The sequence below is a fragment of the Papilio machaon genome, chromosome 22, assembly GCF_912999745.1.
Source record: "Papilio machaon chromosome 22, ilPapMach1.1, whole genome shotgun sequence".
NCBI classification, from domain to species: domain Eukaryota; kingdom Metazoa; phylum Arthropoda; class Insecta; order Lepidoptera; family Papilionidae; genus Papilio; species Papilio machaon.
The window spans coordinates 6,317,073-6,336,422 of record NC_060007.1 but is presented as its reverse complement, the minus strand read 5'-3'; the positions used below and the strand labels follow the sequence as shown (position 1 = coordinate 6,336,422).

Here is a 19,350-nt window from a genome sequence, read left to right as displayed (position 1 = left end):
TACTGCGAGACTAGCTGTCGCCTTAGTCTTAGTCCCCATACGTTATTTCACACTATAATCAATGACTGTTCAAAATATCATCCAGATTCGTTCAGCTGTTAAGGAGATGCGTGGTAACAAACATCTGCACATTTTTTAAACTAAACTTTACTAAGATTTGTTTCTTTGTTTGCATTGAAACTACTGAACCGATCTGAAAAATTCTTACAATTTTGGGAAGCTACACTATTCCGGGTGAAATAGGCTATATTTTTTATTATTACAAGATATTTTTTTTTATTCCGCGCTTAAGTTTAACATGTAGTAATATTCTCATTAATATTAATTGAATTATTTCAGGAAGAGACGAAGCAGGCTCAGTTCCTGTCTCTGGCGATTGTTTACTTCATCTCAGTGCTGATGGTGTCCAAGTACCGGGACATCCTGGAGCCGCCGCACGCGCCGCCCGACTGCGCGCGCAGAACTCACCACCACGAACACCATGGTACGTCGTCCATACCACACTCACCATACCACGCTCGCCACACTCACCATAACAATACTATGACTCACACTCGACATCTAGTTTAGATTCAAGTCGCAATGTGCTCTCTACTCTCAACTCAGGACATAAAATACGAAACATGAAAAATAGGAATTAAATGTTTCTTCCTGATTTTCGGCGCTCATTCATTTTTATTCAGTAAAGAAAAAATCTGACGTAATCTTAGACACTTCAGTTTTTTTTTGGAAAATAGGATACATAAATATATTCGTGAAATGATTACATATTTTCCAATACTGTTATACAAAGTTAAAATATGGAGAACTGACCGCCAACCTTCGCTATTCGGAGAGGCACCTCAAGAAGAAGAAGAAGTTATACAAAGCGTCTCATGCTAATGACATTTTTAAAATTGTCTCTGGATTATAGTTCCATAAAGATCTTATGGCAATCGGCAAATATAAACTAACAATCGATACATTTTGGCCAATAAGAGAACGGCAACTGTAAGGTTTAATGTTGCCATTTTCATAATTAAGAAATTCCATAAAAATGTTACAGTTAAAATGTTAATTTACTGAGTTTAGATGTATCAATTTAAATAGTAAGGAATTAATATCAGAACAGATATTGCAAGGAGTTGCAGCATGGACGATTTACGAAACAAGTTAGGTAATTTTTGCTCACTGGTAACCCTTAAAACTTGTAGGCGACCTCTGTCAATGTCAAAACTACAATAAGATCCTTGTGGGACTATAGACTTTAAACTATCCATCTATAATTTATATTTGTCTACGGTGTACTGCATAAAACATATTCATTTACAACTAGCTGTCGCCCGCGACTCCGACCGTGGGGAATAAAAAAATGTGTTCTTCCAGGCTATATTATACATCTATGCCAAATTTCAACATGATTTATGTTATGAAGATACCTTCAAACAAACATCCATCCATCCAAACATTTGCATTTATAATATTAGTACGATAGACTAACAGTATTTACAAATGACAAAACAACTAAATAAATAAATAAAATATTTCAATTTCGTTGTATTTTTTAAAAATATATGTAGTACATTTTTTAAATGAATAATTAGTTTTTATTTCAATTAAAATTGTAAGTTATGTCATCATTCATCTAGTAATGTTATAGCATTTATTTAATTTCTTGCCTGTTTTAGTGTTTTCGGTAAATAATTTTTTTTAACATGTTTTAACATTGAATGACTTATTTGAATTAAATTAAATTATAATTTTGGTAGTATATACGGAACATTGTCTGAAATCATTTTCACATTTATTTTGCTTTATTATAAATGCTTAGTCGCACGGAATTTTACAATTAATTCCAAATTTAATTCATGTTATATATCACAATTTAATTTATAAAACACATTTAAAAAATATATTTTCATTATTGTTCCGGTCAATTATTTCATTTATCAAAAAGTGATGAAAATCAAATTTTATTTAAATTAAATTAGGAAAGAATATTTTAGTAATAATATCATGAGAATATATGGTATTTAATGATTTTACAACAATGTACAGCACTGTACCGTACTGTACAGTGCTGTGAATATCCGATAGTACAATAATGTCGTGTCTGTAGGTGACAATGATGACGTGTTTCTATGGACTTATATGAATGTGTCGTTTCTTCTTTTTTTTCACGCCGCTTGATTCCGCGTCACGTTTGGACACCTGGTAACATTAACTCTGTTATTTGTTCGCCCGCTCTCTCTCTCTCTCTCTGACGTTACATGTTGCAAAAACAACACACTATTCGCTCGATACAAAAAATATGACATTACAATTATTTTAATTGTTTTAAAACTACATATATTTAAATCATATACTATTATAATTCTCGCTATATTTGCTTATAAATTCGTTTTTGTCACTTACATTATTTTCTTATGTTAATTTCTGTCTTCGTTGTTCATTCTATCAAAAACACTTGGTATCATTTGGGTGCACTGGGGGCAATGTGCAGCGGGGGGCACGCGTCCGCTGTTCCCGCAGTGGTCGCACCACGTGTACCCGCAGTTCCTGCCGGGTGGGCACCCGCACGCGCATCGCCACCCGCACGCCCACTCGCACAAGCAGTGCGCGCACAATACGCACTCGGCGCACGCACGCCTCGCTAGCTACCGCGCGAACGCGGGTACGCGCTGCGCACGCGCAACGCACGCTCGCAACGTATTGCTCACGGGAAAGTGTACTAAATACACGCGATTTAAAAAAAAAATTGCTACGTATTTCCGTATACTAAACAAATTTATACTGACGTTTATCTTAGTATAATTTTAATGTACTAAATGACCAATCCGCTGAGGGAGAGCCATAACCAAGAAACTGACTAATGTACTAAATAGATTTCTAAAGAAAAACGTATAAGGCAAAGAACCTTTTACATAATAATTTAAATATGATAAAGTAGTATACGTTAGCAATACGATGCGAGACGTTTTATCGATGTTGTCGAAGTTCGTGATCTCACTGTTTTGTCTTAGGATCTAGATCATAGATATGTTCTAGACAGAACAAGTCTAGACATCCCGAGGAAGACAACACAGTGTTATATCTGTTCCGCTTTAGCACCGCTGTTTTCTTTTTTATTAATATTTGCAACATCACCTCATCATCATAGATTTAGTTTAGGCTGTTTGATTTTTATTTCAAATTTCCCTTTAATATAGATTAGTTTAGTTTGTAAGATTTATAGGCTACTGCTGATAAAAATTAATAAGTGATTTTTTAACAGTCGGAATGCTTAACATTGTTTTGCATACAAGTATAACGTAAAAATTTTTGCTTTAAAAAATTATGATAAACATTTGGTCGTAGTCCCTTAAAGTCCTTGCTTATTTAAAAGCTTTGTTGATGTTTTTTGTGAATAACAAATATATAATATATTAATATTTTATACGTTTGTTTAGACCACAACGGTGATGACGTGGAATACGCAATGATTGTCGTAGACGAAAACAACTCTACTATGAACGAGTTGGACTCTCCTTCGATGAAGGTAAGATTTCATTTATACTAAATAGAGTCTTATATTAAACGTTTTTAATGTCCAATTTCCTCTGGCATGAGTAAGAAATCCCTACAAATTTTAAGGATAACAATATTGTAGATTATTAAGTAGATAGTTGTTATAAAATAGATTTTTCTTTCGTAATATTTTTCTATTTTAATACCAATGTATTTTTGTATGACCATATTAGTAGTATTTACTTATCTGTAAGTCAATCTACATGTCATTTTGTAGTAGGTTAACCGTAGATTTCTGAGTCTAAAATCTCTGTATTAAACATATCGTCATCTCTGTCATTATCTTTGACAAAACAGAGATAACAATATGTTTTAAACGTGGATTTTGGTCTTGGAAATCATCGGTTAATATTTTAACTACTTTCATAAAGTTTAACACGTATATTTTTTTCAATTTTAATGGAGTTGGCATGAATTTTCTTTTTAACGTGTTGTGACAATAAACATTAATGTCTGGTAATTTAGATATAATCGTTCAGTAAGATAGATTTAGATATACCATGTTGTCTAGTCCATGCATGTTTAGGTACAAAGTTCGGTTCCATTTGGATTTTTGTTTTGCTCTCATCGGTTTTCATTGTGCCTCTAAACGTGCGTTAGTTGACTCGATGTGCCTCGGTTGGGCGCTTTTATATCATTTATTTTGTTTTGCAAACGCGTTAAAATATTTAAGGACGATAAAGAAGAAGGTGTGGCGCGTATTGAAACTACTCCGGACGAGGCGAAACCGAATACTAGCGAAAAAACAAAGGGTGAAGATTCTCCCGCTTCGGACAAGGAGGAACCGCTTTACAAGTCCAGTCTCCGAGTGACCAGGCCCAAGCCCAAGGTCAGTTCTGGGACTTGCAGGCTGTCTTAGATCATTTCCTCTTGGTGATTGGTCTCCTAGGTTTCCTTTACTGACGCTTAACTGTCTTAGTCTAGAACGTGAAACCAAAACTTTAGACTAACCTTTTAGATTTTTTAATTCCAGTCTACGAAAATATAACAATGCTACTATAGTTTTTCCTTTCTTGAATTAGAAAAGATCAAAGATTAGATTTCTTTGTTTCTTCAAAAAAAAATTTTTTTTTCGAATAAATAACTTTTTAAATAATTAATATCATGGTTCCCTTTAGGGTGAGAATATACGAGTAGTTATGTCGTCTTAGAATTTTTCATGATGTTTTTTTTAATAAATACTAAATTCATGTTATTATCCTCTCATAAGCCTCCGAGTGCGAGGTCCAAAACGTTGTCTGGGATCACGGTGTCAGTAGTCAACCTGGTTGGTACGAGTTCCTACAGCACACACTTCTAGTGACACTCGCTCACTAATCACACTAAAATAAGGGAATTTTTTGTGACGATCTTGGTTCATTAAAGTTTCAAAACAACTCAAACGATTACATCTTCAATAATTATTTATAACTTTGATACAAATCTAATGATTAACCCTACTAATTTGAAAAGTTATATTACTAATAAATAAATTATTTTGCGTATAATGCTGGTGATTTATATTGAACCCAAATCGTTTAACTGGAGCAGATTGAGCGCACAAGCTTGTCACTGAAGAACTTACAACGTAAATGTCAGTTTCCATCGAGGAAACATGTTGTTACTTTTATTCATACAAGGGAAAACAGTATGTTATTGCTGGAATGTTTTCGCAATGGAAACTAATAGTAACTTGGAGTGATAACACATGAGGTATAGGCTAACGCTATGTTCACTATACTAACATTTAACATAGTATAATATAAGCACAGTTTGAACTACACAGTACACAGTTTGCTACTGCTTAATAAAATATTATTACTTAGGGGATTACCCCCAAAACGCAGGGTATATTATGAAGATTTTCCTCCGATAACAAAAACAACAAGGGGGGAGTTTGTCTCTGACATCTAAGTTTATCAATATCTTTCCCTTAACATATTTAATTAACATTTCCTGTACTTTAGACGGATTTCAGAAAATCTCTGAATTAATTTAATCTAAAATTGTTTGGAATGTAAGCACTTTGCTAGTTATACTCTTCGATAGATTAGCATTTAGCATGTACATTATGTATGACTAATGCTTCGCTTGCTTTTTACAAGTTTCTATTTTCTTGCATGTTTTCAATCCATACATTTTGCTTTTGTGTATGTGTTATACTTTCCTTACTTGTTGATTGTTTCATGAATAAATACATTGTATTTTATTATGTCTGACTGTATATGAAATTGAACTCTATTGATATTGAAACAGAGCGTAGATTCGATTGAAGATGCTGGTTCGTTTCATCTTAACTCGACGGAGACCACAAACAATGATCCAGAGACATCGAGTGAGATTGCAATGGACGATAATAAACATCCAGTAAGAAAATTATAATAAAACTAGCTTCGTACGCGTGTAATAAAAGAAACTAGCTACTGGCCTGAGCTCTTTTCCAGACTGTAAAGGATCTCTATTCCAAATTCCGTTCAGATCCGTTCAGTTGTTTCGTAGTAACGTGATAATGAACATCCATGCATCCAAACTTTCGTAATCTATATATATAAAAGAAAGTTGTGTTAGTTACACCATTTATAACTCAAGAACGGCTGAATCGATTTTGACTGAAAATTGGTAGGCAGCTTAGAACCAGGAAACGGACATAGGATAATTTTTACCCCGTTTCTTTTTTTTTTTTATTCCGCGCGGACGGAGTCGCGGGTAAAAGCTAGTTATCTATATTTTGACCGCGACTTCATCCGCGCGGAATTAAAAAAAAAACTTAGTAACTGCCCTTCCAAACTATGTTCTACATCTATGCGAAATTTCATCATGATCCGTTTAACTGTTCTGGAGATACGTAATAATCAGAATGAAAATAACGTAAAGATCAGTAATTTTTTTTTAAATATCGGTACTAAGGATACATATGTTAGTACCTATTCTTTATTTTCAATTAGGTGAGCAATGACGAGTCGTGGACGGATGTGAACTTGAACGAGGAGGAGCGAGGACCTGCCACTATCACACGGAGGGATCACGAAGGGAATATTCATGAAGGTATACCAATGTAGATTTAGTACATGTATACTAAAGTAGCGGAAATGTTTCCGTTATTTAGTTGTACACTAAAGTAGGTAGCTTTTTACTGGTTAACTGAAAATAAAGTAACGCCGGAACCAAATTTTGACGAATGAGGTCTTATTCGATTCGTATTCTTTTATTATTTCGGGGTTTTTAAATACATAGTTGTACCTAATATTCTTTTCTTTTGAGCAGAAATGGAGAAGCAGATTCAGATGAGGAACGCGGAACAGCAACAGCTGCAGCAGAGGCATCAGCGGAGGACCCTGCAGGCGTCGCAGCGACATCTGCACCCGGTGAATACACTATCACCTTTGTCTTCATAAACTTTTCACTTAACAAACTATCGTAACAGGTTATTGCAATTAACATTGTCGGTGTAATTATTTTAAGGACAACGAGACCCTGGCGGGGCTGAGCGCGCTGGGCGCGGGCGAGCTGGGCGCGGGGCGCGAGGCGTCGCGCGAGGCCTCGCTGACACACAAGCTGGAGACGGCCCTGGGCCCTGTCTGCCCGCTGCTGCGGGAGATCATGCTGGACTTCGCACCCTTCCTCTCCAAGACTCTCGTCGGCAGCCACGGACAGGAGCTGCTCATGGAAGGTATGAACGAACTATCTAATTATAAAGTACCACTATCGTAACACTTGCATTAATACAAATTGTACTCTTATTATAAAATACTTCTACTTGTCTTACTTATTTTTTCCTTCAATGTTGATGTAGGAACTGACAAATTCAGGCTCGTTAATTAGTCAATAAGTTGTGAGAAGTAACCCTTGGTGTTGTTTCACAAATTAACTCTACACTAAGTGAGGTTACGTAACGACTCCACAGCAGTGAGACTTGATCGTAAAGCTCGCGTTCTGTATCGTTGCAGGTCTGCAGACGTTCAAGTCGAGCACGTCAGTAGTGGAGCTGGTGATGCTGCTGTGCTCGCAGGAGTGGCAGAACTCTCTGCAGAAGCACGCCGGCCTCGCCTTCATCGAGCTCATCAACGAGGGCCGCCTGCTCTCGCACGCCATGCGCGACCACATCGTCAGGTTACCATCTAATAACCTTTTTTGTCTATCATCTTTAAACATAAGAAAGAGGTAGATTAAGTAAATAGGTGGAGGATGAATATTGAAAATAAGTTACAATTTCAGGGTTGCCAATGAAGCTGAATTCATACTGAACAGGATGAGGGCCGATGATGTCCTCAAGCATGCCGACTTTGAGGTGAGACGTCCTACATAATTGTACGAGCAAGTGCCCGTACCATAACCTACTATAATATTTTACAAATCTGACTCGAAGAATCATAACTCCAGTCGACAGTTTATAAATGTATTACTTATGTAAAAACGTATGTTGTATGTATATGTATGTATGTATGTATGTCGCGCAGTGTGTGTGTGCGAGCACCAGTAGTGAGCGGCTGGAGGAGGAGCGCACGTGTGAGCGGCTGATTGCGGCCGCACGTCGCCGCGACCACGCCGCCGCCGCACGCCTGCTCGACAAGCTGCGCCACGCCGCACACGCCAGGTACACGCGACACACGTGACACAGCACAGCTGACACTCTCTTACACATTTACACTTTGCATATATTTGTTACATTGTTTCGAAGTAATATTTGATAGAGTATATTTTGTTCAGTATCACTGGAACTGATGAGGGTTCCAGCGAGGGCTTTTGGAAGCTGGACTCGTGGGAGGACGACGCGCGGCGCCGGCGCCGGCTGGTGCCAGACCCGCGCGGGCGCCGGCGCGCCGCACTGCCCGCACATGCGCACGCGCCGCCCACACCACCGAGCGACGCTATACTACAGGTACACTACACACTTCCGATCGAATATCATTCAGAAAACTGTCGCCGTAAGATCTATAATAAAGCACCTTTGTTGTTGCTATCATCACTTTTCGATTTGAATATCGAATGACATCTCACTGTAATGTGTAGGAAATAAATATCCTCAATAGCTATTCAACATTTAGTAGATACAACACGCGATATGTTAAGTGGTTCTAAACATTCGCTAGTAATGCTGATGTAAAACACTTCCTTCTATGTTCTGTTATCCTGGTACTTCTGAATTATTATTGGTATGTTACGGTGAGGCAGCACTGCCTTGTTACCTCTGTAAAATTATTTCTATCCCTCTCATTATCTTTAAATGAAACAGAAATAACCATAAAGTTGGTATACAAGTGTGTCAGCAGTGGAAACGTGTGGTAAGACATGTGTGTGTCAGGCGACAGAGGAGCTGCACGCGCGCATCGCGCAGGCTGCTGGCGGCGCGCAGCTGCCGGCGCCCGCAGCTGATCTGCTGGACGACGCCGACGCGCTGCTCGACGAACGCGACGCTGAGCAAGAACTTACCGGTTTGTGATATCTTAAACTCCTTTTCCACCAGTGCGACCAGCAGCGTGTACCAGTGAAAATAGAATTACGAATTTAGAATCATCTTTATAGTTAGCACATTTTTAGTCAAGTGATAAATAACAAGTATGGATATTTCTTAATAATCTTCTCTTTTTTCTTACATTTCAATATTTCTGATATAGTCTCTACTGTGTCGTATACTACATAAGATTCAACATTTAAAATGTCGTTTAAAATGTAACCTATTTTTTTTAATTTAATTATCAAATAGTAACAGATATAAAGTGGCCATAAAATTAAGTAAAAGCAATAAAATAGTATGGTTTGTATAAATTATAAGAGGTCGTTATATTTGTGTGCGACCTGCGCCCTCTGACGTCGTTAACATTTCAACTCTGCGTAACTGTCGCAGATTAATTGAAAGCGGAAGTTACAAGTTTTATAACCTCTCAATGCAAACCCTGATAATATACTTTGTACTTTTCAATATGAATTTAAACGTACATATTAAAACTTGAAATTCACGTGTCAAATGCAAAATTGTGTAAAGAACAATATCTTAGTTTTGATTATACATTTAGTTTAATATAAACCGAATATTAAATAATATTAGGTTAATATCTAAACGGTTAATTACGTGAATAGTATTTTTCTGTATCCTCCGTTTGGTCGCTTTGACCTCTAGATGACCTCTTCTTTCCCCAGGTCCGGTGAACATCAGTACAAAAGCGCGGCTGGTGGCGCCGGGGCTGGTTGCCCCTGGCACCGTCTCCCTCACCTCCACAGAGCTGTACTTCGAAGTGGATGAAGAGGATCCTGAATTTAAGAAGATCGACCCTGAGGTAAGTGGACTTTGGTGTATAATTATTATTTTTCCGTGATTTAAACGTACAGTTAACTTGTTAATAATGTTATTTCTTACTGTAAAGTGTTTTTAGTTTTGTTACAACGCCATCTAGCGAGTCTAAGATTAATTTTCAAAAACAATTGTTTCCTATTGGAATAAAAGTGTTACTATAGGATATTTCATAAATTGAACTTAGCATTTTAATTTTAATTTTTCGTAAATTTAATGGCTTCATTAAATCAATATTCATTATCAGTTTATAATGTTGGCAGTAAATTAAATTAGTATGTCCGGTCATTGATACGAGCACTTTAAAATCAACATTTTAACACTCGTATAATCTTATTTTATACTAAAATTGTTTCGCGATAAATGCAAGTAAAAACTTCGCGTAATTGAGCCATAAAATTTATATTGAAACGATATCAATAAAGCGTTATGACTACGGTGACAAATTATTCAATTATTTTTAGGATATTAATAATTTTTTTTTATTTTACTCTTATTATGTCTCAGCTCTGTTACGATAGTTTTTGATATAAATCGCTTAAGCCTTTAAGAAACCAAAAAGAGAGTTCAATTAATTACATTTATAATTTTAATTATTTATAATCTCTGCAGGTTTATTCAAGCAAAAGTTATATCTAATTATCTAAAACAGGTATAGTATTAATTAAGATAATTAAAAATTAAAAATTAGATAAAAATAGTCGTTTTAAATCATTAAGTAAATTAGAACTGTTCCAATTTTTTTTCGAAGTTTGGTGAACTTGTAACCGTTAAGAAATCGTCAGATGTTAAAACAAGACCAAATTTTACGATCAATAAAACAACTGCTCGATTTACGAGCGCCGAAAGTTCAGTTGTGTCTCGGGAAATGCGACAAAACTGGTCACTAATATTAAAAACTAAAAATATCTATTAATTGTCCAATTAATGTATATTTGTTTATAATAACTTTTTTAGTTTTTTTGTTAACTTAACGATTTTGACGGGAATTTTACAGGAACGTAACTTATATATGCAAGAGTAACTTAGGCAGGTAACGCAGGCGACCCTAGTACATGAATAAAAGAACACCTACTACCACTACTAACTTTAAATTAAATATTTCTCTAGGTTACATAAAAACATATGCCAGTTGGTCGACGTAATTCATTTGAACTGTTGAAATGTACATTTTAAAATTATAATGAATACATATATAAAGTATTTATGTATGTATGTATGTAAATAAGATCGATATTTCTAATTAATTAGAGCGAGTGTTGTTTATTCATACGAAAGCAAACAAGTGACTTTCTACATACAAATCTTAACGAATCATTCAATATTTATAATACGGACATTAATTTCGTAAACATTCGTTTTATAGTGTATTAATGAAATTCTAACCATAAATTTTATATTTTATTGCCTTATGAATAAAGATATATTTTTTTACTTCTATGCACATTAAAATTTATAAATAATGTATAAAACGAGTGGTATGACAAAGGTGATTTCAAATAAGGTGTGACGTTGGAGCTTTGTTCGATTATTTATTAAGGATCGTGTTTGTACAAGAAGTAGTAAAATGAGAATTATATATCCTTTAATCCCGAATACAAACGATACATGAGTAAATTACTGAATTTAAAAAATAAACTCTAACTACTATGCCATAAGGATGGAGTTTGAATAAATTTGTTATTAAGAATAAGGATGTCTGTTTGAAAGGATATCGATGTTGAGTATAGGCGTGTAATATAGGCGGGTAACCGAATATGAGGCACTTTAGCTGAGCGGACAATGCGGCCCCGCGGCGCGAGGGCTCGCGAGGCGCCATACTAGGGACGGCCCTTACTCGCCAATTTGATATCGACTTTTCAAATCTCGATGGGTAATTTTTGTCTCTTATGGAAACAATATAATACTAGACATTTAGTTAACATTACTTTATAACGTTTTATGAACCTCTAGATTGTTTTTTCTAAAATTTAGATTCAAAATTTTTATGTGCACGGATCTTGGATCTTTACGTTTAACTTGTATACTGTGAGTTTCTTCAACATTCTAAAAGATAAGGCAAGCAAGAGGCATATGTTCTATATTCAATACTAAAAGTCATGTTCAAGTCGTACACTAATTGTTTTATATCTCCTTTTTGTTAATAAAATTAAATTTTCATTTTTGAAATATAAAAACTTCGTCTGTTAATTAAGACGTTACGTTTATCGATATCGATAACATTAAATAGTGGTGTGCGTGCCTACGAGGTCGTTGTGTGGGGCATCTCTTCAGTCTCGGACAGCGGGACAAAGGCGCCCCGCGGCGCGCCCGTGTTGCTGCCCGCGGGGGGCGGCGGGCACGGCGTGCGGGGGTCGGGCAGCGGGCACTGCGCCCGCGCATCCTCAACTACTCACTGTTAAGAACTTATCAACGATTATTCTTATTTCTTACGATTTAACTAATTTTGAATAGAATACGACGTTCTCTTAAAAAAAAAAAAATTAAACTACTAAAATATAACTTTCGCGTTGTGCTGAGCTAAGATAATGAGTTATGTTACTAAAATATTCTTATTAAATTTTGCTGGGAAGTCTAAGATTTATTAATTGATGAAAATTTAGATTTGATCAAATGTCATGTTATTGAAATATAGCTATGAATATAAACTGTATTATTTGTGAAAATATTGAAAATAAATTAAAGCTTTAAGTAGTTTATTAAGAATGTTTGATGCTAAAAATAACTAATCCTTCTATTTCATTTCGCTAAATATCCCAATTACCGTGTAATAGTTAACTAAAACTAGTGGTTTGTGTAAGCAGAATTGATGTTAGCTAATACTTAATGTTGTGAATTCGTATTTAAGGCGCAAAAAACACGACAATCTATTTTTATTTGAACAACTTTAAATAAAAATAAAAATATTTGCTTATCAAAGTAAATGTGAACGGAGACACTTACATAGTTTCTGGCCTTTAATAAATTTTGAAGCGATAAGCAAAGGCGATTGTATAATTTAGTACATTCATTATTCCCTTGACGATCTAATTTTTCTCTAAGCATAATTAGAATTTCGGAACTCAAAATTTGTCATAAAAAATACTAACGATTACTAATTGCAAAAATTTAATGACGACAAAGTATGATTTACAGTTGATAATCACAAACTGTAGTACTACAGTTTTACATAAGATGTAGCGCTATCCACTCGTGCATTAGACCACGATATCAATAAAATATCAGAGATATTATTTACTGCGACTAATTCAACCGATTTGAAAGATTGTAAATTGAATTCGTAATGGGGCATTTTATTTGTTTATGCTAATGCCTCGTTTTAATTAACCGTGTCGTGCTGTTCGTGCGAGTGAGAGGGCAGATGCGAGCGAGATAGGTTTTCAAAATTATATCGATATCGATTTATTGATGCGTACATCATTATCCGTGTGATGAATTGGCCGCTTGTTAATTTTATTCATCCTCGGGCACGGTTTTGTTGGTTTTAGAAATTGATTTCATGTGGATATTAAAATTGGAATTTCCGAGATTATTTTGAACCTACTGAATATCGAATGTATAAGAAGTCATAGTTTATTAATATAAAAATATTTTCTAAATACATAAAGTTTTTTATTTACTTGTTATAACGTGTTGCTTGTTCATGTTTTTTACTTTTCTATTATATCTTTCAACAGTTAGACGGTGTTGCTAATAAACTTATCTTAAACTAGCTTTTGCCCGCGACTTCGTACTCGCAGAATGAAAATAAAATCTGAAGAATAAATATAAGCCCAAAATATTGAAATCGGTTCAGTAAACACGATGGAAACAACAATGTTTTAACTAATAGTTTAAAACCGGCTGGTAAATGCACCACATTACAAAATAATTTGCAACAAAATAAACAATAAAAAGGCAAGGTGTTAGAACTGAATTCCACCTTCATCAATTAACGTTTTTTTAGAAACGTTCCAATCAACTTATCACTTTGTATAAATAGTGTCATTAATTTATGAGTGCATTAATTGACAGGTGGCATTATTCTAAAATTAAGATACGCTTAAAGATGAATAATACATCAATAGACAATATTTCTATCAGGAATACTAGAAGTCACGATGTCAGAAAAATTAAGTTTGCTCTATCTTTCTGTTTACAAAGACTTGGTAACGACTAAACATCATTACTGCCTTTGTTACCGATAAGTCTCGAATACCGCTCATTTGTAATATGCCCAGACAAATCCTAAGCTGGCGATAGCAATATAAACAAACTCAACATATTTAGCCAGATATACTAAAATGTCGATTATAAAATGTACCGATTCCTAATTAAATTTTGCAATTACATGGATATTTATAACTATGAACGAAATTAAAAAGATTTATCATATGAACTATTAAATGTTCAGTAACATGTCAAAAATATATATTCAACTTTATGCTATGGTAATAAGAACTATAATAGTTATATCGTGGTTCAGGTGTAATTACTGGATAACGACTCGAGCAATATTAGAAATGCGATATCCTCAGCGTATTTAATTAAAATACGTTTGCACAAACAAAATAAACAATAAGCTGATGAAAACGGATTTAAATACAAAACGGATAACACTATTTTATGTGGGTATTGTTTTCAAACAGAAGCTTCACAAACCTTTATATAATATTATAAATGCGAATGTTTAGATGGATGGATGTTGGTTACAAGGTATCTCAAAAACGGCTGAATGGTTGTCGATGAAATTTGGTATAGAACACAGTCTGGAAGAACACGTAGTGTACAAATTAAGTTTTTTTTTTAATTCCGCGTGGATTGTATTCAGCTAGTAATATAAATGGGGAAAGGTTTGTATTTTTGTATGTAACGAACAAACTCAAAAACTACTGGACATATTTAAAAAATTCTTTTGACATTAGAAAGCTACAAGATCGCTGTGTAACGTAGGCTATTTTATTACTAGAATTTATTTTTTAATTCACTGAAGTGAAAATCGCCCTTTCAGCTTTTAGCTTCAGCTTTCAGCAGAAAACTTTCAGCTTCCCAATAATCGAAATCTAGTTTATAACAGTCTTTTAGTACAAAAGTAGATAAATCTGATATTCTAAACATGAGCAGGATAAGTGCATCGTAAAATTACTTTCACTTACCGTCGGTTTCCGAGACCAATATCTCCGTTTAAATCATATTGTTATCTCAGTTTTGTTAAAGATAATGACTGGGATTACAATATTTTTTATTCACAGATTTTGGTCTCATACATCCACAATTAGCAACTACAGATGTGCATTACAAATAGGAATGGAGATTTCTACTAAGTTTATGCAAATTTAAATCGATTGTTATCACTCTTATGTTATCTGTCATAATTGTACTATATGTTGTCTGTGGTCAATAAAGAAAATTCTCTTATTCTCGCGCCACTCTTCCATAACAACGTGTGTTTTATTTAATACAGTGAAAGTTGTTTTATCTCTGTTTAGATCACTATCATACAATAGATCTGTTTCCATTGTGCTCCCACGTTTCCACAGACCGTCGGGGTCTGTTAACGTCCGCTTGTCGTACGATAAACATATTACGTCATTGTCAGCTCCCGGAAATCTTGACACGTGTCATCGTTTCATATGATTTGTGACCTTACACTGTTAAACGATTTTGAACTGTATCACAGCGTGTTAAAGCTTAAAATAAAGTTTACATTAAATGATATAGCAACTATTCAGCATATAGAAATATAATACTTATTGCAAGTGCCATAGAGCATATTTTGCTGTGATTGGATAGGTAGGAAAAGGTATCATAATATGTTTTTTGTGTTGTGTACGGCGCATAGGCTACCTGTCGTTTCTGCATTGTGTTCGATGTTTGATCGAGAGTTTCAATAGAGAAAGTCAACGATTATGATTTGTAAATCTTAGTGTGGACATGCCAAAATTTATTTATTTTTGTGATGAAATTTAAATGTCTTCTTCAACTGCCTATAACTACAGATATTAAAGAAAGTCTTTTCTTAGCATTAAGCATCCGTCGAGAAGCGAGTGTACTTTTTCTCAAGGCATCTTCAGTTTCTCTGGTTGATTTGCTGTTTTTCATGGGCGTCGCTGATCACTTTGTTGTTCCTGCCACTCGTTTATCTTATAAAAGACAATTTGTGATGAGAAAAATAACTAAATTTCTAGACATGATACTGTAGTATACCATGTCCACAACAAGCTAATGACTATTGTTCAATTTATCTTTTCAATCGGTTGATAGTATAGCAAGTGTTCGGTGCAGCGGAATTTAGGCGCCTTCGCCGCGGGGCGCTCTCCATGCCCGCTCTTACCAGACCACCGCCGACATACTGCTGCACTCCTAGTCACTATCACCAAGTAGAGTAACTCTGACGTTACATTTAGTTTACTTAATATTTTATCCACAAGAAACTTGTTTTAACTGACAATAAATAGTGGGGCAATAATGTATCAGAACTGGTATGAAAATGGTTTTCAATACTTTTGAAGCTGTCAGCGCGGAATTTAAAAAAAACTTAATAAGTAGCCTATGTGTTCTTTCAGTCTATGCTCTACATCTGTGTCAAATTTCATCAAAATCCGTTGAGCCGTTCCGGAGATACCTTCTAACAAACATCCATCTAAACTTTCGCATTTTTTTTTTTTTTGTATAAGAAAAGGGGGCAAACGAGCAGCGGGAAAACCAAGGTGTTCAAGCAAAAGCATTTATAATATTACTAAGACTTTCAATTTTTGAGACCAAAATCCCTGCATAAAACATATCGCATTATCGCTCATTATCTTTAACAAAACACAGAGAACAATATGTTTTATACGGGGATGTTAGTCTCGGAAACCAACGATTACAGGGGTATTGTGATATAAATCGTTAGTTTAGCGATTAAATAAGAATCGCATAAATTAAACGTTTCACATATACACATTCGGCATAAATATATCGATTGCTATTCTGAGACGCTTCACTTAATAGTTACGACATTCATAAACTAAAGTACATTCCATATAAATCAGGGATCATTTAAAATTAGTCAGCAATGGCAATAGGGCGGTAGTTAATACAAAAATAATCACCCGCGGCGCATTCCGCGGCAACGGGCATTCGAGGCATCCGGACGCGGTCCCGGGGGCGCCAGCGGAGCCCTAATTGCCGCCAGCGGAGCGCTAACCGGAGGGCGGAGCGCTGCTATGACAGCTAATGACGAGGGCATTGAAAAAATATAACAAATACCAACTTTGGGAACTATTGATACACGCGAGTGTTGCACGGGTTCCGTATGCAGATTTATTTGTATTTTGCGTCTTTTTCAACAGAATTTAGATGTCAATCTCGATTTTATATTTTTTTGGAACTGTTAAATTAGTGAAGTTTATGTACATCGCTTTCGAAAAATCACGGTGGAGTTTTTTTCTATAATTGTATGTAAATTTAATTTAATTATTTAGCACTTTCACCTACGGATCTCTGAAATTACAAAATCAATACCTGTTTGTGTGACACACCGCACATGCAGCTAGTTACGGCGATAGGAAGTGTTCGTTTAGGAAGTTCTGCTCTCCTGGGCATAGTTTTTGTTATACGTCTAAATAAAACCATCTGTGGGAGCCACCATAGTGTTCTTACAGTCATTTTTGTAACGGAAACAATTCCGAGACAAGAATATTTTCAAGATTAACTTATCAATATAATTTGCAGAGATATTAAGACAGATAACATTGTTATGAGTGTACACTGGTGTTACACTGTTATAATTTCTACGCGTGAAATTCGTACATGACCTTAACATTAGCAAAGTCGGCATCGATTTTTGTAATATTGGTATCACACTCGTCACGTCATGGAAGATAACTTTACACATTTACAGCGGCAATAAATGTATAGCTCACCTTTATGCCTCTTTCTCACGCTAGTGCCCTGGTAACATTAGTTGTTGTGGATTAAAACCTCCGTAGTATCTTAAGTCAGGCAAAAACAAGATATATGAATATGAAACTAGAAATATAGACAGATGTCACTGTAAATATGGCAGTCTAAAGATACGGAGATAGAAAATATCCCCAACATATTAGTGGCGACCGTGACTATTGACCACGTATAAGTGGAAAAATAAGCCGAAGAAATACGAATAAAAATGGACCTTCAAAAATTTATTAGAGAAAGGTCTCAGCTCCGACGTATTTTTAATAGACACACGGCGACCGAAGAAAAATTTACTAACGTCGATATCGAATTTTTGGAAGCTAAATTTAAAGCAATAATAAGTTTGGATCATAAAATTCAAGAAATTTTGTTGCAAGACGTCAACTATGACGAAGAAACAGTAACAAAAGAATTCGACGATTGTCAAGAAATTGAGAAAAAATGGCTGGAAATAAAATTTAATAGACCAGACCTGAACAAACAAGAATGCACACAAATACAATTTCACTTACCCAAAATGGATATGAGAAAATTTGACGACAATCCAAAGTCCTGGATTCCGTTTTGGACACAGTATGAGAAAATTCATTTAGATGCAAGGATACAGAATGAAGAAAAATTTACATATCTATTAAGTTGTATGGCGGAACATTCGAAGGCGAGAACGTTGGTGGAGAGCTACCCGCCTATAAAGAATAATTACGAAAAGGTGATAAACACATTGAAGAAACGATTCGCCAGGGATGAAGTATTAATTGAGATTTATGTTCGTGAAATTTTAGATGTTGTACTTTCGAAAAATAATTTAGATATTGTTGGCATTTTTGATAAAATTTCTGTAAACTTGCAAATATTAGAGTCATTAGGCATAGGTAGGGATAAATATGAGTGCATTCTGTTACCATTAATTGAATCATCGTTGCCCGATGATATTTTAGTGCAATGGGCTAAAATTCCAACGCAGAAAGGGTCGAAACTTCAACAATTAATGACATTTTTAGAAAATGAAGTTGAGGCGCAGGGCAGGTGTGACCTTGCTAAGTTTTCCTTTGATAACAGCGTTCCAAAACAGGTTATTCGAACGACGTCATGTTTCACGACGAAGCAGGAGAACAATGTCATCAAAGAAAAAGAAGGTAAGGTGATCATTTGTTTTTTCTGTGATAAAGGTCATAACACTCTTGAATGCAACAAGGCAGATAAACTGTCGTTCGACGAAAAGAAGAATGCAATAAAGAAAAAGGGTGGATGTTACATATGTTTAAAGAAAGGACATCTCGCCAAGTATTGTAAAGCATTTATTAGATGTATGTGTTGTAGTAAGAGGCATTTAGTTGTCCTCTGTCCAACGCTCCACGAACAACCGAAGACGTGTGAACAAAATGCACCAGAAAAGCATTGCGATAGCAATAAGGAAGTATACAATAATTTATCAAGTAATAACATAACTACCTTGTTACAGACACTAGTAGTCAAAGTATCTACTGATAAAAAAGAGAGGAAAGTAAGAATACTTCTAGATTCTGGTTCGCAGAGAACGTACGTAAAAAGGGAGTTGGCAGATGATCTTGGTCTACAGGCAATAGGTACCGAGAACCTCAGTCATTCGCTATTTA

The 19,350-nt window shown here is 35.2% G+C and overlaps 1 protein-coding gene across 1 annotated transcript in view; it reads left to right on the top strand.

Moving 5' to 3' along the window:
- The window catches only part of LOC106713966 (neurobeachin), a 327,564-nt gene that overhangs the window by 179,460 nt on the left and 128,754 nt on the right, over positions 1-19,350 (top strand). The window contains exons 26-39 of the mRNA XM_045683613.1: positions 340-484; positions 2,483-2,653; positions 3,429-3,517; positions 4,220-4,375; positions 5,782-5,892; positions 6,471-6,570; positions 6,790-6,890; positions 6,988-7,195; positions 7,473-7,635; positions 7,741-7,813; positions 7,983-8,119; positions 8,233-8,404; positions 8,828-8,957; positions 9,664-9,800. Coding sequence (XP_045539569.1) covers positions 340-484; positions 2,483-2,653; positions 3,429-3,517; positions 4,220-4,375; positions 5,782-5,892; positions 6,471-6,570; positions 6,790-6,890; positions 6,988-7,195; positions 7,473-7,635; positions 7,741-7,813; positions 7,983-8,119; positions 8,233-8,404; positions 8,828-8,957; positions 9,664-9,800 — 1,893 coding nt within the window. The remainder of the gene's footprint in view (positions 1-339; positions 485-2,482; positions 2,654-3,428; positions 3,518-4,219; positions 4,376-5,781; positions 5,893-6,470; positions 6,571-6,789; positions 6,891-6,987; positions 7,196-7,472; positions 7,636-7,740; positions 7,814-7,982; positions 8,120-8,232; positions 8,405-8,827; positions 8,958-9,663; positions 9,801-19,350) is intronic.